This window comes from Heterocephalus glaber, unplaced genomic scaffold (assembly GCF_053883595.1).
Source record: "Heterocephalus glaber isolate CG9 unplaced genomic scaffold, H.glaber_assembly_v1.0 deba00000331, whole genome shotgun sequence".
NCBI classification, from domain to species: Eukaryota; Metazoa; Chordata; class Mammalia; order Rodentia; family Bathyergidae; genus Heterocephalus; species Heterocephalus glaber.
Genome location: NW_028258142.1, coordinates 62,390,725 through 62,412,855, shown reverse-complemented (window position 1 = coordinate 62,412,855; position 22,131 = coordinate 62,390,725). Strand labels below are relative to the sequence as shown.

Below are 22,131 nucleotides of genomic sequence, written 5' to 3'. Positions count from 1 at the left end.
TGGAGACACTTAGACTTGTCACATCTGAGGGGTGCTACATAGGGACAGCAACATATTTTGGAGAAAATGGATATGTGAAGCCCTTGTTAAAAAAGTAAGACAAAATGTTATTAGAGTTCTGAATCATAAGATGTCTTTTCTTTCTTCTGTTGGTCTCTCTCTCTCTCTCTTTTTTTGTCCTGGGGATTGAATTCAGGACCTTGTACTTGTGAGGCAGGCACAGTGCCATTGAGCTAAATCCCCGGCCCTGGGCTCTCTTTTTTTGACTTAGCACAGTGCTTTAAATAAGCTATTTAAAAGCCAGGTATAGTGACATATGCCTGTAGTCCTAGCACTGGGAAGGCTGAGGCAGGAAGATTGCATGAATTGGAGGGCAGCCTGAGGTACATGCTGAGACCCTCTCAAAAAACAAACAAACAAAAAACAAAACACAGAAATAGTTTTTAATATTTTTGTAAGTAAAGAAGAACTATAATTTTCTTTCTTTCTTTCTTTTTTTTTTTTTGGTACTGGGGATCGAACTCTGGTCCTTGAGCTTGTGCAGCAGGTGGTGAAACCACTGAGCTAAATCCCCAGCCAAGAACTATAATTTTCAATTAGTACTATGAATTTTATCATTAACCTTCATACTGCACATGAGTTTTAAATGCAAATGTAGCTCATATGCTGTATCAAAAAATTACAGTACTTGGATTTTATGGCTTTTACATGCTACGTAATTCTACCAGAACAGTGGGAATGCTGCACAAACTTACTAATTTTATTTTACTTTTTCCTTCTCCCTCTCCTCCTCCCCTGCCCCTTCCCCTTTCCCTTCCCTGCCCTTCCACTTCCTCTTCCTCCTTTGGGACTGAGAACTGAACCTAAGTGCTCCACCAGTGAGCTGCAATCCCCAGCCCATTTAATTTTATTTGGAAACAGGGTCTTGCTAAATTACTGGGTGGGACTCAAACTGGCAGTTTTCCTGCCTCAGCCTCCAGAGTGGCTGCATATTTCACTTCTTGGTTTGCACATGTTCTGGCAATGCCTCCACCGTCAGCTTACTGATGAGTCAGGAAGGACTGGAGGGAGAAGGGACTGTGCGAGACTTTTTTGTTCCTTTCCTCTTGTGCCAGTTTTCAGCAAAAGCGGGTGGCAAATGCAGGGAAGCAACAAAAGCAAGAAAGGTGGGGACAGGGTTCCTGGGTGTTTATATTTCTCAGGATGCTATTATCCCTTGTCTATGTTCTATCGAGTTATGGATCCAACAGAATGTATGGCCTCCCCTCAGCCCATTCTCCTTGGTTTTCCATGGAGACTGGCTCCAGGAGCCCAGGACATGCTCATCTGCAGACACTCAGTCTCTTCATAAAGCGGTGTACATTTGCGTATAACCCGTGCATAACCTCTGGCATAACTCATCACCGGATTACTCAACACCTAATGCACTGTAAATGTCACGTGAAGAGCGATGTTGTATTGTTTAGGGAATAATGACAAGAATAACAGACTGCATATAATCAGCACAGACAGATTCTTTGTTCAGGTGTTTTCTTCTCTCCATGGTTGGTCGGCTCTCATTTGTGGCTCTATGGGCCATCAGAGCCCTTGCTCACGCACGTTACGAAGGCCATGTAAAGACCGGGCTGGAAGGACGACGGGCTGAGGCCTCTTCTGTAAATAGGCATAAGTCCCACTGTCCAGTCAAATTTCACTTACAAAACACAAGTTCAAGGTAAGAGTGTTAAGAATTTCAAGATGGCGGCAGAGGTATGTTCAACCAAGCACAGAGGACTTCTGGGTGTCGGGCCCAGGATCACAAGTTCAAACCCAGCCTGGGCAGTTTAGTGATTTAATGACACCTTGTTTCAAAATCAGTTCCTACTCCCTATTTTGGATTACAATTCCACAGAGCAGGTGGCCAAGGAAAGGATGGTGCCGAAGAGGACTCCAGAAGGACAAGGGCATGATGCTGTTGATGAGTGCTGCACAGTGTGTGCTGCCCGCTGACCCCGAGACACTTCTGCACACCGGGAGGGAGGTCAGGAGCACTCTTTGAGCCTCAGCTCTGTGTCTCCAGCATCTGACACAGATCTTGGTTCAAATTAACTAATTATTTACATGGCAAACATTGAGTGCCAGACCCAGCCTTGTGTGTGTTTGGGCCTGGAGCTAAGGAAAACAATGCCCTGCCCGGTGTCTGGACCACGTTCAGAGCAAATCACACCATTTCACTGCGAGGAGAGTGTCGCTGACTCAGACCCTGCTCTCTGTCTCGGCTCCCAGGAGAGCACCAGCTGCCCGTGTTGGCTTTGCAAGTCAGCAGCTCCTTTCGGACATGGAAGAAAATGTCAGTTTCTTGAATCAATGACTTGGCGGGGGGAAATATATATATATATTTGGAAAACTACAAAACACAACCCAACATACGCAAAGAAATACCAATAATGGCTTGTGATTTGATATTTTAGAAGTTTTGTTTAACGCTACAAAAACTGTCCCGGCAGTTGTGTTCTTTCAGTCCCTAGGAAGTCCGTATGCATTGTGCAGCTGTGCTGGGGTCACACAAGCAAACTCTTTCCCGATAAAGGGGCCGAGCACTGTCATGGTCATCAGTAGTTAGAGTGTCTCATCAAGCTCTTTATTCTGCACTCTATAGTATCAACTGGTGGGATTTGAATGATTAAATAGCTTGGAATTAGTTGTGGAATGATACATTTCTCACACACTGCAACTTTCACAGCATGCAAGTGAGACTTTTCCACCAACTCATTTATGTCACTCTAAAGCACCTAATTGTGCTGCAAACTAAAGAAACTCACGTAACGTGGCTCTCTACTTTCTTCCATTATCACCCTTCTCTTTATTGGCAAGATGGTGCCCCTAGTCAAATGGCTTTCTGCATGGTGAGCAGCAGTGACAGCAGACATCCTGCTGGTGTGTTGGTGTCCACTCTTTGCCCATGTAGCCCAGGTAAGTGCCACCAGCAGTGTAGGTTGCAGTGATGGCTCCATTCCCATTGCCAAGGGCTGGGGTCAGGGGTGGCCATGTGAATAGATGTAAGGGAAGCCTACTGGTGGGGACACCTGTGTGTGTGGGGGGGTCTTTTCACCTTTCACTCCCCACCCCCATCTAGACTGAGTGATCCAACAGTCAAGCACACGCACACACTGGCTCGGGTTTTCAGTTCCTTTCCCTGCTCATTTGAACTGCTGTCTTCACTATACATCAAGACTTTACAACAGACCTTTAAACCGGCCCTACTGAACCATCTGTCTCTTTCAGCGCCAGCATTTTAATGCTTTAATTATGACATACAGAGTTGTTTTAGCATGGAGAGTGAAATATCACATGTAATGTCCTTTAGGGGTCATTTAATCTCTTTCCTCTTTTTAACACGGTAGAAAAAGCATATCATTCTTCAATAATTAGCACATCTATGTATGTTAGCATAACAAATTACTAGTCCCTGTCACCTGAGCCAACCACGTGCAACATCTTGCAGATGGTGACAACGTTATAGAAGATGTGACTTGGGGAGTAGAAACATGATCAAAAGAGGGGCTTACCGCTGACTCACAAGGAAGCAGATGCTCAGGATTTTGTGAACTGAGGTTTCGGGTTACTGAAGATGCTTCTGCCATTACCATTCTTGCAACCTTAAATCATGCTCTGCCAGTGTCGTAGGAAACAATTTCAAACAGTTGCCGTTTTGCGCAACAGTGAACTCAGAACTAAGTCAGGTTCTGACCTTCTTTTCCCCACCCTGAACAGACTCGTGCCTGAAGGTGATGTTCACCAACGAATTCCCCCTTTGCCCGTGTGCACTGGGGTGCGGTTTGAATATAGTTCTTATTCTAGTGAATCATGTGGTTTAAAAGTCATGAAAATAAGAACCTTTCACAACCATTGCATAGCGTATCAGAGGGATTTTCCTTTCTAGGAAGGGACCCTTGGACTTGAACATGGCAAGCGAATTATTGAGGTCACTTAGTGCATCTGTGGGGCAGCTGGTTACAAGTCTGGATCTTTCCTTTCAGCCCAGTGTAGGTTCCAACATTGGGAAAATCCCATGGCTTTCCACTGGGATCAGCGGCATTGCGTGAAGAAGGATCCCGAGGACCCAGGAAAGCTCCCTTTCGACAGGCTACATGCCGAGTTGGCAGTGCCTGTTGGACAGGGGAGTGGCCGCACACGAGGGTGTGTCTGGTATCCCAGTAGTGTGTCTTTATTTCAAAACACCGGTTTATAGACATCCTTGGCTTGCCTCTGAAGGATTGCAGTTGAGCCTTATTGGATGTGTGAACAAAGCTCCCTTTTCCTGATTTTAGGGCAGCACAGGAAGGTGGAGCCATAGGTCAGATTATAATCCTTGGTATCCTGTCTTTGAAAACTTTGACCAGCACGCTTTGTCTAAATACTGGATGTGGCACCAGAGCATCATGAATCTCATGATGATTTTTAGGGCTTTGTGCTCATAATTATAGAAAGGAGATGAGTACCAGGAAGTGCTGACATGCCCTACTGCTCTTGCTTGTCCTTTCTCATCACTTTCTGGCTCCCCTGGGGCTGTGACAGCACGTGGCAGCCAGTCCTTGTCATTCTCCCACCAGGAGCCAGGGAGCATGGGACAGCTGGAAGCTGGGCCCCATTGCATCTGTTAAAGTCTTGGACAGCGTCTCCCCGTCATCAGCAGAACACACAGGCTTTTCTGGGGCTGTCTTTCTCTTTCAGTGAGCTCTGTGCTGATCCGTATTTCCTCAGTTAATTTTTATGCTCTATAACTACTTGGCTGGCAGGCAGATTGTCATAAACTTGTAAGAGATGTCCTAGTCACTTAAAGCAGGAAATAAAACCATGTGTTGAAAATTATTTAACCAATGAGCTAGAAAGGGATAAGTGAATTCAAATCATTGGGGAAAGTGTTACTTATATGTTTGCTTATCTTTAGATACAGTTAAGTAAAAACTGATGGCCTGTACTCCCAACTCTGTAATAATGGTTCAGACAGACTAGGGGTGTGACAATTGCCCTTACCCTTCATGCCCGGGCCTTACTCATCATGCCCGGTCTTACCCATCATGTCCAGACCTTACCCATCATGCCTGGGAATGCAGTGTCTGTCCAGATTTTATCTTCATGCGCTGTATGCATGGGTAGATGGCCGAGCTTCCCTTTGTATAGAGAACCATACCAATGTACTCTGTATTATTTGTATGGCAGGTGCTGCAAACGTTTACAAATGCTGTGATTTTGATAATCTATTCCTTTCCTTTCACCCCCCCCCCATTACAATGCAGACCACTGAAGACAGCAGAGGTGCTGTCTGAATTCCTGGGAGAGACTCAGACTTCTGGCTCATTCTGATGATAGGCATGACCTTGTCCTTCTTTGCCCTATAATAACAGCTGAGTTAATTGGGTTAGAGATAATGAAGTAGAAGCTAAGTAACACATTTTTTACTTGCTTTTCTGGAGATTTTTTTTCAGTGAATGAAAAATTCTGCTCCTAAAATAAACACAAAATTGTCATGTATTACAACCCAATTGTGGCTCTAAATTGTGTTAACCTAAACTTAAATTACAATCAATGAATCACTCCTCTACTTTCTTGTATTCTGGCCTATTGAGGCAAAATAACTTGGTAATAAGTGTAGGCATCAATGAGTATATTCATTCTTTATCAGCTTGTTGTGAATTAATTTACCTATCCCTCAGGGTGACATGATTTTACATAAAATCATTTCTATATACATTTTACTTTTAAATAGAAGTTGTTTCCCCCACTGTATTTGTTCATCTTGCTCTAGATTTTCTGCACAAGGTTAGAGAATATGTTCCAATTATAGGTACAATATCTGCCTATAGTATATATTCACGTCTTTTCTGTTTGTTGGAATTATACCCTCCCCTACTTGTGTAAAAAGGCATAATTGGTGTACTGTTAGGTTTTTAAAATAGACTGTCCAGTACATTATGTGATTCACATGAGTATAGCAGATGGATCCAAAAGACATTGAGTCACATTGTTCAGCCTTCTGAATACACATATTGATCACATTATCTGCCAGCATTTCCTTTTCATCATTTGCAAATGTTCTGTATCAATTCACCTGTGAATGCTTCATGAGATTTGCAAGTGTGTCTTGTAATTTTCTTACTTCTTGTAAGCTATTTTAATTCCTTCCTATTATCGCCAATCAAGTATTGAAATAAATCGCTTCAAGGCTGCCAAAAAGACAACATGCTTTTAATGTAACATACAAAGAATTCCAAGCATATATAGGAGAGGAAATTTTTCTATAGATAAAAGCTTCTAATTTTAGGGTGTTTCTGGCCAATAATGCCTTTGGCTCCACAACAAAGTAGAATTTGAATATTTTCCATTTGATTTATTTCTATCTCTCAATAATCCAAAAACTGTCATAGAAGCAGTTCCACTTCCTCTCAACAAAACACTGTTTCTTATATTGTCTGTGAACCTAACTGTCCTGACCAATTTAACTATAATAAAAGAGGACAATGCTGGAAATTACCCTAATATCCACACCCCTGGTCTGAGACCTGGGTAGGGTGTAGGCAGAGATTTGAAATGAATGATTTAAACCCTGTCTGAGATTAATCATTGACTCGTGTTTCCCGAAGTGCAGTACCAATTTGGTAACTGGTTGATTAAATAAATGGGAAAGGCAACTTTGCACTTCAGGGCTTGAAGTACTGGCTGCATTGTCCCCATTAATTAAACTGTGACGCGGCCACGTATCTGCTGCACTTTCTCATGCCCTGTGAGCAGGGACTGAAAGTGAGCATTACGTAGCAGGGTGCCCCCACAGCCTGTACCACAGACTCCTCAGTCAGGGTGAAGTACATAAATCCTGTGCTGCCCCCAGTTGGCAGAGTCAGAATGTGGGTGAGGCTGGAGAGCCTGCCTTGTAACTGTCGACCCTAGGGATTCTTACAGATACCAGATTTTGAGGACTGAAAGACAACCAGACCTTCCACCACCTGCCTAAGGCTGCTGTTTGGACCACACCTGTCCTGCACCTGACTGCCCCCCTCCACTTTTTCCTTCGTTCTCTGCTTTCCACTGCCAGTGCCAGGGCGTGGCCAGCACTTCCCTCTTTAAACCCGAGCAGTGATTATTTTTGGTCTTTTTAAACAGAAAACTGTAAAATGAGAATGTGGAACTCCTGGTAGACTTTGAAAGAAGCCCAATAGCTCTATTTGATTGGATAACAATCACATTCAACTCTTCATAGCATCTGAGCCTCTTCTGCACCTGCCAAGTTTCACCTGGGCGGGCGTTTCCGCTGTGACTGGAAGATGAGTTACGCAGGAATTACAAGGCTTGCACATGGAGCCGTGTCCGGGAGAGGGAGACCCCCTTTCCCAGGGCTGAATTCCTGCTGTCTGGGGTTTCTTCCTAAGAGAAGATGTTGGCAAATAGGGGGCTGAGGCAGTGTGGCCAACAGCACACGAAATTTGCTGTGTTCACTGGCTTTGTCCTGAGTCTTGGTGCTGTCCGTACAGGGCGCAGCTCCTCAGCCCTTCCACACGTGCCTCCTCTTCTGAACACTCAGAGCATTTTTTTCCTGTCCATGCTTTTCCTGGGCTTCACAGCCCTTCAGCAATGAGGGCTCAAAATAGAGTGTTTTGCTTTCCACTTCCAGGACGCTTCTACTGTAGGGGGGCATTTACAGCATTCCAAATTCTGCTATGATAATCATAGTAATTAATTCCACTTATTTATTACTGAGGGAATAAGTTTGATTAAAATGTGTTGACTTTTTACTATGTGTTGGGCACTGTGTTTAGACATTTTATATATTAATTTGAGCATTGATTTTTCATTTGAGCCTTATGGTGATTCCATGAACCAGGTTTAGTAGTTGATTTTCTTCTAGCCATGATTAATTTATTTCTAAAACCACATAGGGGTCACTAGAATAGTTATAATTAATAAGGATTCAAAATATCGAAAACATGGAGTTATTTAACTAAATGAACTTATCTAGAAGAATGTACTAACGAATTTCAGAATATACATTATTTACAGGCACATATGAAATATTTAAAAAACTGACCACACAGACCCTGAAATATTTCAGTGCCTTACCACCACATACAGTATATCTCTTTTGCAATGAAAATAGAATTAAATTAGAAATTAAAACAAAAGATAAATTGTGAAACCATCATATACTGAAAACTAAGAAAGATCCTTCTAAGAAAATTATGGGTCAAAGATAAATCTTAATAAAATATGTTAACCCCCCCCATATTTCATAACTGAAGAACTACAGATAAAATAGTATTTAGAAGGAAATGTACATCTTCAAATGTTAATATTAAAAGGGAAGAAAAGGCAAGGGATTTAGCTCAGTGATTCTGCCGCCTGCTTTGAAAGCGCAAGGTCCCGAGTTTGATCCTCGGTACCAAAAAAAAGGGGGGGGGGGAAGGTGAATAAGATAAGCATCCACATTCAGAAACTAGGAAAAAGAGATAAAAATTAATCCCAAGAATATTGAATAAAGGAAGAAATAGTAAAGTGGAAGCAGAAATTAGTGAAATAGAAAAATCAAACTTAAAGGAGATCAACAGATAAGTTTGATTTCTGAACAAATAAAATTGATAAAAGAAACAAGAGAAAGCCTATAACATCAAAAATTAAAACAATTTTGTTTTAAAAATTCAAAGTAAACAGCTGAGTGTGGTGGTACATGCTTATAAGTCCCGCACCCGAGAGGCTGAGGCAGGAGGATCACTGTGACTTTGAGGGCAGCCTGGGCTATATATAGCAAGATCCATCTCAAAAACAAAAACAAAAAGATCAAAACAAACACACTTCAACACCAAAAACTAGAAAGGACACAGTGAAGAACTTTAGGACAAAATTCTTCCAAATTTATATCCATGAAGGGCAAACTCAATGTTCTGGGGGTTCACAGGTGAGTTCTTGTAAGCAAGGAACAAATAAGATCACATTTTTACTAAGTCTTACAGAAAAGCAAAATAGAAATAATTATATGAAAAGTGTTCAACATCTTTTAGCCATCAGGAAAAGGCAAATCAACACAACACTGAAATTCCATCTCACCCCAGTTGGAATGGCCACCACGGAGCACACAAAAAAGTAAATGCAGGTGAGATGTGGGGAAGGGCACATGTACACACTTACACACTAACTTACACCAGATTTAAATTAGGACAGCCAGTTGAGAAATCAGTATGGCTGTTTCTAAAAGCTACAAACAGAGGTTCCATTTGATCCAGCCTCACTGCTTCCTGGTATACACCTGAGGGAACTGAACTCAGCATACCATGAAGATACCTTCATACCCATGTTTACTGCAGCAAATTCACAATAGCAAGATATGGGGTTGGGTTAGGTGTCTGCCCATGGGTGAATGGATCAAGGGAGTGTGCATATATACACACTGGGTTGTTGTGCAGCCATAAAGAAGAATGAGTTCATATCTTTTGGAGGAAAATGGGTGGAACTAGAGACCACTATGTTGTGTTAAACAAGCCAGATTTAGAAAGATAAATATCACATATTTTCTTTACTTTTTTTTTTTTTTTGGTACTGGGGATCAAACTCAGGACCTTGCATTTGCCAGGTAGGTGCAGCACCACTGAGCTAAATCCCCAGCCCTAGTTTTCTTTACTATTAAGAATCTGGGGGGGGGGAGGAATAACATGAAAATAGAAGGAAAACTATTAGAAAAGAGGCAGGGGATGGGGGAGAAGTCATCATGAGTGCAAAATTCTGAGGAAAATAAATGATACAAACCAAGCAGTGTATTAAAAATATAAGAAATCACAATTGCTTAGGTTCATACAAGACTGGTTACGAATGGGAAACTGGCCAATGTACTCTGTAATACTGGTAAGTTCAATGAGATTAAACAAGAAGTTTATATCAATAGATGTGGGAAAGTATGAAAAAATTTGATAGGTGCCCCCGGTAAAACATTCGTAGTCAGCTAGAAATAAAAAGGAAATTCCTTACAGTGATCAATAGGACCTACAAAAAAGCCCCAACAGATATGGACGTAATGTTGGGATAGCAGCATCATTTCCCTTGAAATGGGGAAAATACAGGAATTACACTTTGTCTCAGCCTTTTACTGTTTCTTCAACCAGTCTAGAAAAGTAAGTAAATAATTAAAGAAATAAATAGAAGGTAGAATTTGAAAAGAAAATAGATTGTCATCTTCGGGAAGTATATCATGGTGTTTGGAGAATTCAGCAGATTAATTATTAGGATCCATAAGAGAAGTCAGTGAGTTTTCTGAATTTAAAATAAGCATTTCTATACGCAAACAGCAAACATTTGGAAAGTAAAATTTAAGGATAAAATTGCATGTGCTGTGATGTGAAGTGTCTTGGAACACATTTATTTAAAGATGTATGATACATTTTTAAACTACATGGGCATAAAACTGAAGAATAAAATATGTAAAGATCTAATTCTCCCCATGTAGATCTATAAAGTCAGTTGCAAACAAAATTCTAACAGGCTCCTTTTCCTTTTTTAAACCTGATTTTTGGATTCTCAAATCTACATAGGAATTCCAAGGGCCAAGATTAGCTAATACAAAGAGTAAGATGGAGAGACCTACTGTTCTATATAATAAGATTTATAAAGCATCAGTATGAAAGATGGAGAAATAGATGAAAGCCAAAGAGTCCAGTGGCATCATATGTGGAGATTTGATTTATGACAAAGATGTACTGAAAGGGCAGACTTTTCACAGCATAATCCCATGGCCATTCACTATCCTCGTGGAAATCTGTGAAATCACATGCTTATCTCACATCACACACAAAAATCAAAGTAGATTAAAGTCCTAACCGTAAAGTTTTCAAGACACCAGAGGAAAATAACTTCAGCTTCAGATGGAAATCTCCAGGTCACCACAGAACATCAACTGGAAATGAATAAATTTCATTGCATTAAAACAAAAAACTTCTGTCCATGGAGACACATTGATTTATTTTTTTAAAATCACAAAGATATTAGCTACACCTACAAGTGACCAAGGGGTAGTGTGCAGAAATCACACAAGACAATAAGAAAAAGGAACACAATTCAATGCAAGAGTGGCAAGGAACTTAAGCATGTGTTTCATAAAAGGGGAAACCACAGCAGGAAATAGATTTCCGAATGATGTTCAATCTTACTAGTTAAATTAATATAAATTAAATCCACGGATTATAATGACATGCTTATGAGGTTGGAAATTTCAAAAAATAGGAGCCATACCAGGAATTTAGTAGGACTTTGGGCAGCAAAAATATTCCTTTGCCATTGAGGGTGTAAATGTGTACACCTTTGGATAGCAAATTAGAAATATTTATTGATTTGAGTAAGCATGTTCCCTATAACCCAGAGGTCTACTCCGACTTCTAGATTCTGGAAATTCCTGCATGAGAATAGGCAAGGTTGGAGAAATATTTGCAGCAGAATCTGTCCAAATAGCTACATCTGGGACCACGCCTAATCCTAGTAATATTAGATAGATTAAACATTCTGATCTATTCATTTACAGGGACACTCCATAGCAGTAAAATGATAAAACTACAGATATAGGCAACAATAAAAATTTGTAGCTAAATATTAAAGAAAAGCAAGGAAGTGACAGAAACTTCAGAAGCTTGTTTACCTTTAGTGGGAGCATGTGATTACCATGGGACACTCAGGTGGCTTCTAAGATTTGGCCAATGTCAAGTTCTTACATTGAGTTTTGGTCAAATAGACCAATGAATTAACAGACTATGGTAGAAGAGTTGGTGGTGGAGGAGCTTGACATTTTTGAAAAAGTGACATAAAAATGTGAATACTGTATATTGTTTTCACTGGATGAAACCTAAATGACTGAAAGCTCTTGCATCTTAAACTGATTAACTGTTATGTCTCATATGATTTACTCTTATTTCTCATTACCCCCTTGCTAGAAATTCTTCAAGTACGATCTGCAATGGCAATAGATGGATGTAATTCGATTTTGTTTGAGGGTAGCTAATTGGCGTCCTGAGAGATGTTGCTTCCCTTTCCTCCCTGTCCCTCATCTCTCCCTCCCTTTTTTCCTTTCTCCCATATGGGTCCTCAGACCAACAAATTTGACTTGGAGTTTCCAGCTCCTGGCGACACAGAGTAAAGGACAAGCATTAGCCACCTGACCCATGGCTCTAACAAATACTTCTGAAGTCTGGTTTATTTTCCTTCAGCTTCCTTTTCCTTCTGAAACATCCCTGGGGAAAAAAGACAGAACATCTGATCTTGTTCTTTGCTTCCTTTTCTATTTCCAGCCACCTGTTCTCGTTTTCTAATTAACCCCAACATGGGAAGAAGAGCCAAGATTCTCATGGTTGGAGAAAAAAGGTACAATTAAAAAAAAAGCCACAGAGACTAAAATTTTACCCAAGGGAAACTCATGTCTGGTGCAGGATTTAAAAATTTTTCTTTGTCCACTTTGTAAATAAAGCAAGGGTGACTTGCTTTATGTTCCTCTGCTTCAAAGATGAGCCAGAGGTTTAGATCATGATGAGGCAGCCAGGGCTTGTCTGGACATTTCAGAAAGGCCCAGAAATGGGCTTCAGACTCTGTGCCTCTTGGCCAAGGGATTCTCTGAGGGATGTTGGCTACGCTGTTGGCTACCAAGCCTCAAATTTGGCAGGACAAGATTCATTACAGACCAACGTGGAAGGACCAGAAATCACAAAATCGGCTGGGAGCATCCATCACTGGACCCAACTGCGGGGTGTTTGTTCTCATCCTGGCTTGTCCTGCAATGTCCTGGAACCTGCAGAGGGACCTGAGGCTGATCCTTGGGTCTTGGAGGGACTCGTAGAGATGCAAAGTGAGAAGGGGAATGCAGAAAACAAGAGGCTGGGAAATGGGCTTGGTGCAAAATCTCAAAACTCTGAATCAGCCCAGTGATAGGTGGCTGGGAATTGGAGCCATCACTCCCACAGTCTCACTGCAGTGTGCTGTCTGCTCCATGCTTCACCCAGAGGGCCTGCGCAGTTGCCCTAGTGTGCCTCCCCCTCTGCTGTCTCCTCCTGCATGTTCATTCACTGCGGCAAAGCTGGAGATGCAGCAAAGGAGCCCAGAGCAAAACATTAATGGGAGCTGGGCAGAGGGGACAGAACAGACTGGAAATCAGAACGCTACTGCAACTGTTACTACTTCGGAGTACTTAACTGAGTGTCTATGGGAACATTAGACTCTGAGGATGAGGTGAGCAGGCGGGGAGGGCTGTCCCTTCTAGAACAGGTGCTGTGGTGCAGGGAGACGGGCAAAACACATAGGGCATCATCGCCCTGTAGGAGCCCACCATTACTGTGCCTGTTTTATAGGCGAGGAAACTTTTTATAGGCCTGCCATTGTCTCCCAGCCACTGGGTCCTGGCTGTTCCCACATGCAAAGCCTGGTCTCATTTATGATGAATTGAAGGCCAAACCACAGGAAAGTCCACGTCGGCTGGGTGGGAGAAACAGTGGAGATGTGCAGTTGTTCAGGACACAGGAGCTCGTCATGCAGGCCCTGAAGGCCATAGCGAGATGGGAGCTTTTCAAGTGTGTGGGGAGGCTGTGAAAAAGTTCTGAGCAGGTGACTCACATAGTGGATTTGCACTGAAAAGAGTCTCCTCTGCCCACTGTTGGAGACGGGAGTGAGCAGGAGGACCAAGAGGCGCCACAACAAGACAATGATTTGATAGGGAAGTGAGCAAGAGATGTTAATATGTTTTTCATTTTGTGCAAGAAGAAATCATCCCTGGGCTCGCAGTGGGCCTTCCATGTCCTGCAGGCCAGCCAGCAGCTGCAGGGAGTCTTGACGAGGAATCTAGCTGAGGGTCTGGAACATGCAGTTCTGGTCCCAGCCCTGGACCCACCACAGTGGACCCCAAGCAAGTGACTCCGAGCAATATTCTGTGCTTCTCTTTTTTACTGGATGGCGTGCCTGGTGAATTTTACAAAACTTCTCTCGTGCCAAGTCTTGCCAACTATTTCTTAGAATTGAAAGGGGAGGAACACTTCCAAACTCATGCTATGGGCCAGCATTAACCCTGTTACCAAAGCCAAATAAGGACACAACACTAAAAAAGAAAACTGTAGACCAATATCCATGATGTGCATAGACACAAAAACATCTCAACAAAAAGCTTAGAAAATGGACTTCATCAGCACATCTGAAAGGTCTTCATCACGGTCGAGTTGGTTTCCACTCAGGGATGCAAGGATGGATCAACATACACAAATCTATAAATGTAATACATCACACATCAACAGAATGAAGGATAAAAACTGTATGATCATTTCAATAGATGCAGAAAAAGCCCCTGATGAAACTCAAATCCCTTCATAATAAAGTCCACTGAAACAAGGAGGTGTTGGTCTCTTACCTCAACATAAGGGCCTGTATGCCAGGTCCTCAGCCAATGTTGCATGGATATTCTAGGCTAAAAGCGTTTCCTCCAAGACCAGGAACAAGACAAAGGCTTCCACTCTCACCGCTCTTGGAATTAGGCAAGAGCAAGAAATGGAAAATGGAGAGAATTTATTATTTCCATTAATCTTCTCATATCTTAAAATATTTCTTGGTACTTAAAAACTGTGAGAAATCTTTTTCTGACGGTAAAAACTCGGCCTGCCCTGTACAATCCTGGTAGAGTTGGACATTTAATAAAAGTTTCATGAACAACTATTTCAGAGTCACTAGGAGTTGAGGAGAGCTCACACCATGCCTTGCTGCTGTCCTCATTATGGTTTTCCAAATTCCTTGTTAGGAGTTATCTTATAATACCTGCCTGCTTTTCCTTGCCACGTCTAAAGCCTCTAGCCTTTGGGGGCACAAGAAGACCTCAAGACCTCGCAGCTGTGTTTCAGGATGGAGTGCACATATTTACCCTAAACCTTCTGCAGGACCACACAGTCTCATAGAGTCTGCAGTGGGGCCCTGGAGATGAACACTATCGAGTTCATGGACATTGCTGAATTCACAGCCTCTTCTCATCATTGCTCATCATTGCGGCGGGAGGGGATGTGTGAAATACTGGGACATTACAAAGGAGACGTCTTCAGAAGGCAGAGCCTGCTTCCAAGGAGTGGACAAGATTTGACTAACATCTCCCTCAGCGGGGCTCTGGAGATGCTTGATATACACTCACTTCCTGCAGGGATTCCGAATGACTTTCACAGATGACTAAAGTTGTAGAATTGCACTTGGCCACATCTGGGATATGGTTCCTTCTTTGACAGAACATGATGGCCGTGAGGAATGTGTACTTGGTTTTAGGGAGGACCCCAGGATGGGGCACGCTTTAAAATCACAGTATACGTCTCCCTCCTGTCCTGCTCTCCTCTCCCTCCCTTCCATTCTTCCCTCCCATGGTGGGTGAGAAGGCAGAACAGGTGTCTGATTTTGGTAGTGTGATTCTTCAGGTGATTTTCAACTCCGCGAGGACAGGAAACCTCCTAACTGTGTATCCCGCTGCTTTAGAACTCCTGGGAGGATGAGTCTATAAGCAGACTAGGAAGAGCGTTTGAGGTTAGAAAGTACTGTTACTGCAGAAGTGACTTTGAGTGTGTTTGATAAATAAAACCATGCCCTCGACACTGGTTTCCCTTACACTCCCACCCACTTTTTGATACCGGGGATGGGGCCCCACATGGAGCTATATTCCCGGTCCCAGTCCTTTTAGAGATGTTTTAACAGTCACGTTTGCAGTACATGTTTCCGTTCCTTGTGTGGAGTCGGTTGCATACAACTTCATTCCTTCCTTCATCCTCCCACCCTCCCCTCTCCCTTCCCTCCAACTCTTGGTCTCCTTCTGTCCTAGTTACTTTTCTCTAAAGGTAGACGGGATTAAGTTAATTTGGCTTACAGTTTGCAGAGGTTTCAGTCCACAGGCAGCTGGCTGCAAGGCGGGGAGGGCAAACAGGCATTGCAGAGGAGAAACAACATGGCGCACATGAGGGAGGGAAGGCAGCAACAGAAAGAGACTTCCCCACGCTTTTCTGCCTCTTACCCCATCCAGCCCACGGGGATTCGGGTGGTGCCAAGCCACTCACTCAAGTGTAGTGCTTTAGTAATCCCACCCCCTTGATCCCAGCATCACAGACTCCAGATTCAGCCACCTCTGACCGAATGAGGCTTTGGAGGAGATCCAGATCCAAACCATAACACCTTTCCTTTGAGAAAGATTTAGCCCTCTACTTTCTATTATCTGACTTTTATTTGCTCTTTATACTCTGGGTCTCTTATATAAGAGGCACCATGTGACAGCTTGTGTGTCTATTGTAGCCCCAAGGTGCATCCATTTTCCTACAAGTTTATCTTTCTTTACAGCAGAGTAGTACTCCATAGTGTGTAAATATCACCTTTTTCATCCATTCATCTGTTGATGGACATATAGGCTGCTTCCAGAATTTTGGTTCCCTTCCCCTAACACACACACACACACACACACACACACACACACACACGCACCCACCGGGGACTGAATCCAGTGCTGTTGTTCTGAGCTACATCTAAAGCCCTTGTTTTATTTTTTATTTTAAGAAAGGGTCTCACGAAGTCACTAAGTTGCCCAGGCTGGGCTGGGCCCTGACCCGCCCGCCTCAGCCTCCCAGCGAGCACCACTACACCCGGATCCAGGCTTTTTTTTTAGTATGATTTTTAGAGCAGTTCTAGGTTCACAGTGACATTGAGAGAAGAGTACGGAGGTCTCTCACTCGGCCTCGGTCCCCGCACTTTTGCGCAGCCTTCTCACCCTAACACCTGCAGACACGGGGACACTTGGTACCATCCGTAGCAAACCCTACACACCCAGAGCCCACAGTTTGCAGCAGGGCTCACGCTTGGAGGTGCCAGGCCCGTGCGTCAGGCGCCTGCAGGACGACTCAGCTCCACGGATTAAAAATCTGTCCCTTTCCTGGCTGTGTGACAGTGTCAAGCTTTCATGCATCAGACGTCCCTGTATGTTGGGCTGTTTCTGGACTGTTTTATCGCTTCTTTTCTTTATCTCTGTGTAAATATCACCTTTCTTAACCACAGTGGCTTTGTGACTGGTACTGACAATTAGGTCCTTCCTACTCACTGTCCGCTTTTCATCATTGCTCTTGCCTTTCTTGGCCAGAAGCCCCCAGCTCGGTGTGCAGGTTGAATTTCCTTTTCCTCTCTGAGGTTCTGCCCACCCTGCTCCTGCTGTGGGACTGGGCACACTCGCTGATGCTCTGAAACAACCCAAGAGCTGTCAGGCAAAGCTTTTCATGGCTGCTGGTCAGTAAGCCGCTCGTCTGTCTTCCCACCAAGGCCAGAGAGGATGTTTCTCCTTTCCGCCAGCTTTTCTGAGTTCTGTTTCACCAGTCCCCGGGTTCCCTCCTGGATAGTGCCACCCTCCCAGACGTCTCCTGCTGCACTGTGTTGTGCTGGAAGGATGTTTGTTTGGCTGCCTTCTTCCTAGAAAGGCCAGATCACGCTTCCCGGGCCGGGGCCCTGTCCAAGCTGCGGCTTAGTGGGATTTTCATCTGGCGCCCCAGCCGTGGGTCTCTTGTCCCTGCTCCCCACCCCATGGGCGCCCAGCGGTCCAGGCGGCCTCACCCCTTGTTCCTCGGTGGGCCCATTGACCTGTCGCGTCCGGCCCCCACTCCCTCTCCTGCATCGGCTGACACCCGCCCATCCACACACCCTCCATCTGGGCCCCTCGCCCCAAGCCCAGCCCGGTCCTGTCTCCCTGGTGTGTTCCTGGGTCCCAGCCCAGCGTGTGCCACTGCTCACAGGGTAAAACTGTGGCCTGTGTAATTCACCTCTGACTGCGCAACTGTAGGCTCCAATAGGGCAGGGTATGGGACTGCTCTGCACGTGCTGATCTCTAACCTAATCTAGTGTCTGTCCTGGACTGCGTGCTGTGTAATTTTTTTTTTGAGATGAGGCTCACTATGTAGCCCACACTGGCCTTGAACTTTCAATCCTCCTGCCTCAGTCTCCTGAGAAGCTGAGATGACATGTGTGTGCCACCACATCCAGCTCTGTAATCCTCTTTATGAATGAATGAATGAAACATATTGACCTGTTGGTATACTTAGCGTTCTATGCTTTTCTGTTCATCTCATCTTGTTCTACGGGAGAGCTTAGTAAGGAAGCCTGTGTGGTCCATGAAGGGGGTCGCTGGGTTCTGCAATGGTGGGGCTGGATGCAGCGGGCAGAGTCAAGGCGAATCTTGGTGCCTGGTGTGATCCGCTGGGTGTGGTGGGTGACCACAGGGATCACTCAGCTGTGACAGGTCTTCTGCCTCATCTGATGCTGGGTGCCTTTTACAACTCAGATCTGTGTCGTGGATACAGTGCTACTTCTGATTTGGCTGAGGTGTGTGGGGAATGACGTGGGGTGGTCAGCTCTCAGACCCAAGGGGCTGGGACCTCAGCATTGTTTCCATGCTGGTGCAGGGCAGCCAGAGGCTGTTCACCCTGGGTGCAGGTGAGGGAAGCTCACATCTGGTCCCTCAGGAAAGTCTGCTGTAGTTACGGAGCAAAGGCCCATTGTTAAGGGACCAGAACTGAGTTTGCTGTGCTCTGTGTGCTGGGTCCTTACCCACCAGTCAGCGGGTAGCGGTCCTCTCCCGGCCAGGGGTGACTGTAAGTGTTACACGTAACATTCGGGACGGCGCCTCTTCCGCCTAGTCTGGGTGACGCAGGGACCATCACTGTCCAGATTCTGCCTCCACATGCGAACACTGACCTTTCCCACAGCCCTCCCCCTGGGCTGTACCAGGACTAACGGCCTTGGCTGGCTGCCCTCCGGGAGCAGGGGCACAGAGAACCAGAGAGTGTAACAGGTCAGGAGTGAGCGAGGACAGGTGCCAGCCAAAGCCATGTGGGGAGAATCCCGAGCTGGAGGTGGCTGCTTGTGGCAGCAGATGGAGAGCTGTGAAAGACCGACTCACAACAGGGTGGCTGAGGTCAGGCAGTGGCCACAGCTGTGTCAAATCCTGTGCTCCCCAAATCAGGGGTGCTGTGAAGACACCCCTGTAGTCCCTGTCCCCCATGCTCCTTAGCTTCAGTTGTGGGTCAGGGTGTCGCCCTTGCCTGGAGGCTGTATGACTTCCTGTTTTGCTTTTCCTGTCTGTTAAGTGCTCTGGGTGGCTTTTTCTTCACCTTTACTCCTCTCTTCCTTGGTGACTGCCACCTGTCATTCTGTCCCACATCTTCCACGGCAGGGGACAGAGTGGCAGAGAGGACAGTGAGGGGTAGACTCACAACCTGGGTTTGTAAAGCCACCTTCCAGTTGCCCTAGGGCCCTCCAGGCTTAGCCTGGCATGCACTGCCTTCAGCTGTCGCATACATTTATATTCATAACGGGGGGATGAGGACATGGTCATCTAGGCCGAGCATTAGGTCACAGTTAAACTTAGAACAGGATTTCTTTTTCTCTCTATCATTAAAGAGTCTGCTTACTTCTACCCCTAGACTCAGCCTTGCTGGGTCTGATCACGGCAAAATATCTTCACAGCAGGGATATTTTGGACCTGACACACATGCAGTTAGACGGGATGCTCTTTCCTGGAGCAAGCGAGTGCCTTCAGCTCGTTTGTCTGTCTGCACACTTAGGCCCTGTGCAACGCTTGCTCAGTAGCCAGAGCCACCCGCTGCCCTTTTCCACTGTATCCTTGGTCTTTTTTTATGAGAATCATTTTTTAAAAATCCATACTAATCTTTCACTCCAGCTCTAGAAGCTTGCTGAGTTTTAGTAGGGCGTCTGGCTGCCCAGCTTCTGGCAGTATTTCCTAGCCACCCTTGTGGCCGGGAGTGGCCACATGGCAAAGTTTCCTTCAGTGGAATGTGAGCAGAGTGACGTTTGCAGCGTCTGTGACAAAGGTTGGAAAAGAAATTGCTGGCCCTTATTTTTTCTTTTGCTTCCTTCCAGCTCTGGTGTGGATACTGGTCGGTCCACTTCACTTGGGCAGATGAGGGTCACACTGCGGGGGAGCAGGGGCAGGGCATTAAGAAGGTTGCTGATGAAGCAAGCCACCCCGCACTGTAGTGCTTCTGTACTGTTGCAGGAGAGAGCAATTGACAACTCTCCCTGTGAGAGCCATCTTACCTGTAAGCTGCTGTGTCAAACAGCTTCATCCACACCCCAGTGCCCAGTGGTGGACACTTACTAAGTGCTCACACTATGACAGGGACCACAGAGTGCTGAATGGGTCTTGTGTCACTTAATCCTCTTGTGCCACCCTAAATAGGTACTGCTTTCCTGTTTCACAGACTGTGACCCAGCTTAGAGAACGAGGTATCTTGTCCAAGGTGGCATGACTGCCCATGGCAGAAAGGACCCCAGCTCACCTTCCAGGTGTGTCCAAACACACGTTCTTAGTTCCTGTGCCCATGTGTCTCTGCAGATTCCTGCCCATTGCTGTTTACTCTTCCTCTACAGAGAATGTTCCAAGTGTCCTCTGCCACCTTAAAGTTTCAAGCCTAGATGATTGCTTGGTATAGATGGCTCGTTTCGTCCTCTTTTTCTGTATTGTGTTTTGCTTTGAATAAGCTAATTTTGCACTGTTCCTAGACAGTAAATCTCTCAGGGAAGGGACAGAAATGTAAAATACATGACAATTAAATATCTAAAGGGATACAAGCGGTCTGGTCTTCCAGAAGGACTCAGTCCTCTCTTACATGATGCTCTTCTCACGGGTCTATAAATTTTGCTGTTAACAAATCAATCCTGGTGAAACATCCCGCCCCTAGTTTACATTCACCTTCACGGTAGCAATGTAACTGAAAAAATGATTTGAACGAGGAACAGTGCTCACACTATTCTTCACCCTAAATGTAAACAAGTAGACTAAAATTTCCAAGATTGAGCTTGGCTCAATGTTAGATTCATGATCATTCTGCCAGGTATGAGTTAGGGCTAAATTTGCTGCATAATAAAAGGTGATCCAAAACAGCAGCTGGCCTAAACAAGGTGTGCTGTGCTTTCTAACATGACAGAATCCTGGAAGTGGGCAGCTAGGGACTGACACGGTGACTTCTTGCTCATTGGGATCCCAGCCTCTTTCTAACCTTTTCCTCCAGCATCCTTGAAACTGGCTTCTACTCTCAGGGTTCCCTTAGGGACATGAGCGTCCCATAATGACAGCCAACAGGTCAGAGTTACAGGCAGTGAAATAGGGAGACAGTAAAGGCTTTATGGGTTCTCTGCCTGCTCTCTTTTAAATCCCTTTCCAGATTTCACTAATAAACTTCCCCTTCCACAGAATGGTCATAACTTAGCAATATCTAGTTACATAGTTGTCCAAATAAAATTAAGACTTTGCTCCAAACAAGGAAACACAGGAAGTGCTACGCAGTGTTGAATAGATTGCCTTGCCTTCTAATGAGAAAATTCCTACCATTCTAGATGAGTTACTGACACATGCCCACCTATGGGCCCCAGATCCATACTTTTTAGGAAATACATTTTGATTGGAACAAAGCTAGATGCACTTGCTGACACATAGTCTGTGGCTGACTTGGTGCTGCATCGGCGGGCTGAGTGGTTACTTCAGACACCGTCTGGCCCACGTGCCTCCTGTATCTGCTCTCTGGTCCCAGGGCGGAAGTTCACCACTCCTGTTCTAGATCTCAGAAGACAGCTTCTCACAAGGGCTTCAGACCCTGTGACTCATGACGGGGCAGAGCTGAGCTTGACGTGGATTCAGGCACCGACTGTGTCCTTCCCCACCAGGCTTACACACATCAGGCATGCGTTTGGGTGCAGGTAAAATCTGATCAATGATGGATTGAAGTAAAGGGGCTTATTTTCTTCACCCACGGTCCAGTGTCAGTGCTGATGCTCAGTGATGTCTTTGAACCCGGGTCTTCTTTCTCCCTCACAGTGCCTGGGCTATTGGCTTCCAGCTCGATGCTTCCGGTGCAAACTGGCTGAGTGCCCGGAGTTCTGTGTCTGCCTTCCGTGCAGGCGGAAGGACAAGGTGCAGTGGGCCAAAGAAACATGAGACTGTCCCTTTGTAAATGCCTTCTCACAGGCTGTCAGGGGCCAGGGCTGTGCTAGGACCACTGCCAGTGGCTGAGAACCCTGTGCTGGTGGGATCAGGAAGCCGGAGATTCGCTGGAAGAGAGGAAGGGGAGACAGTCGCGATCG

General features: G+C 45.0%; 1 protein-coding gene across 9 annotated transcripts in view; it reads left to right on the top strand.

The window, feature by feature from the left end:
* Akain1 (A-kinase anchor inhibitor 1) overlaps positions 1-22,131 on the top strand; it is a 65,230-nt gene that overhangs the window by 40,674 nt on the left and 2,425 nt on the right. The window contains exon 1 of one of the 9 annotated variants that reach the window (XM_087194526.1): positions 1-22,131. This exon is cut by the window's left edge and continues 16,992 nt beyond it. The exons of the other annotated variants lie outside the window; for them this stretch is intronic. Coding sequence (XP_087050652.1) covers positions 22,002-22,131 — 130 coding nt within the window. The 5' untranslated portion in view covers positions 1-22,001. 9 annotated transcript variants of the gene reach the window in all.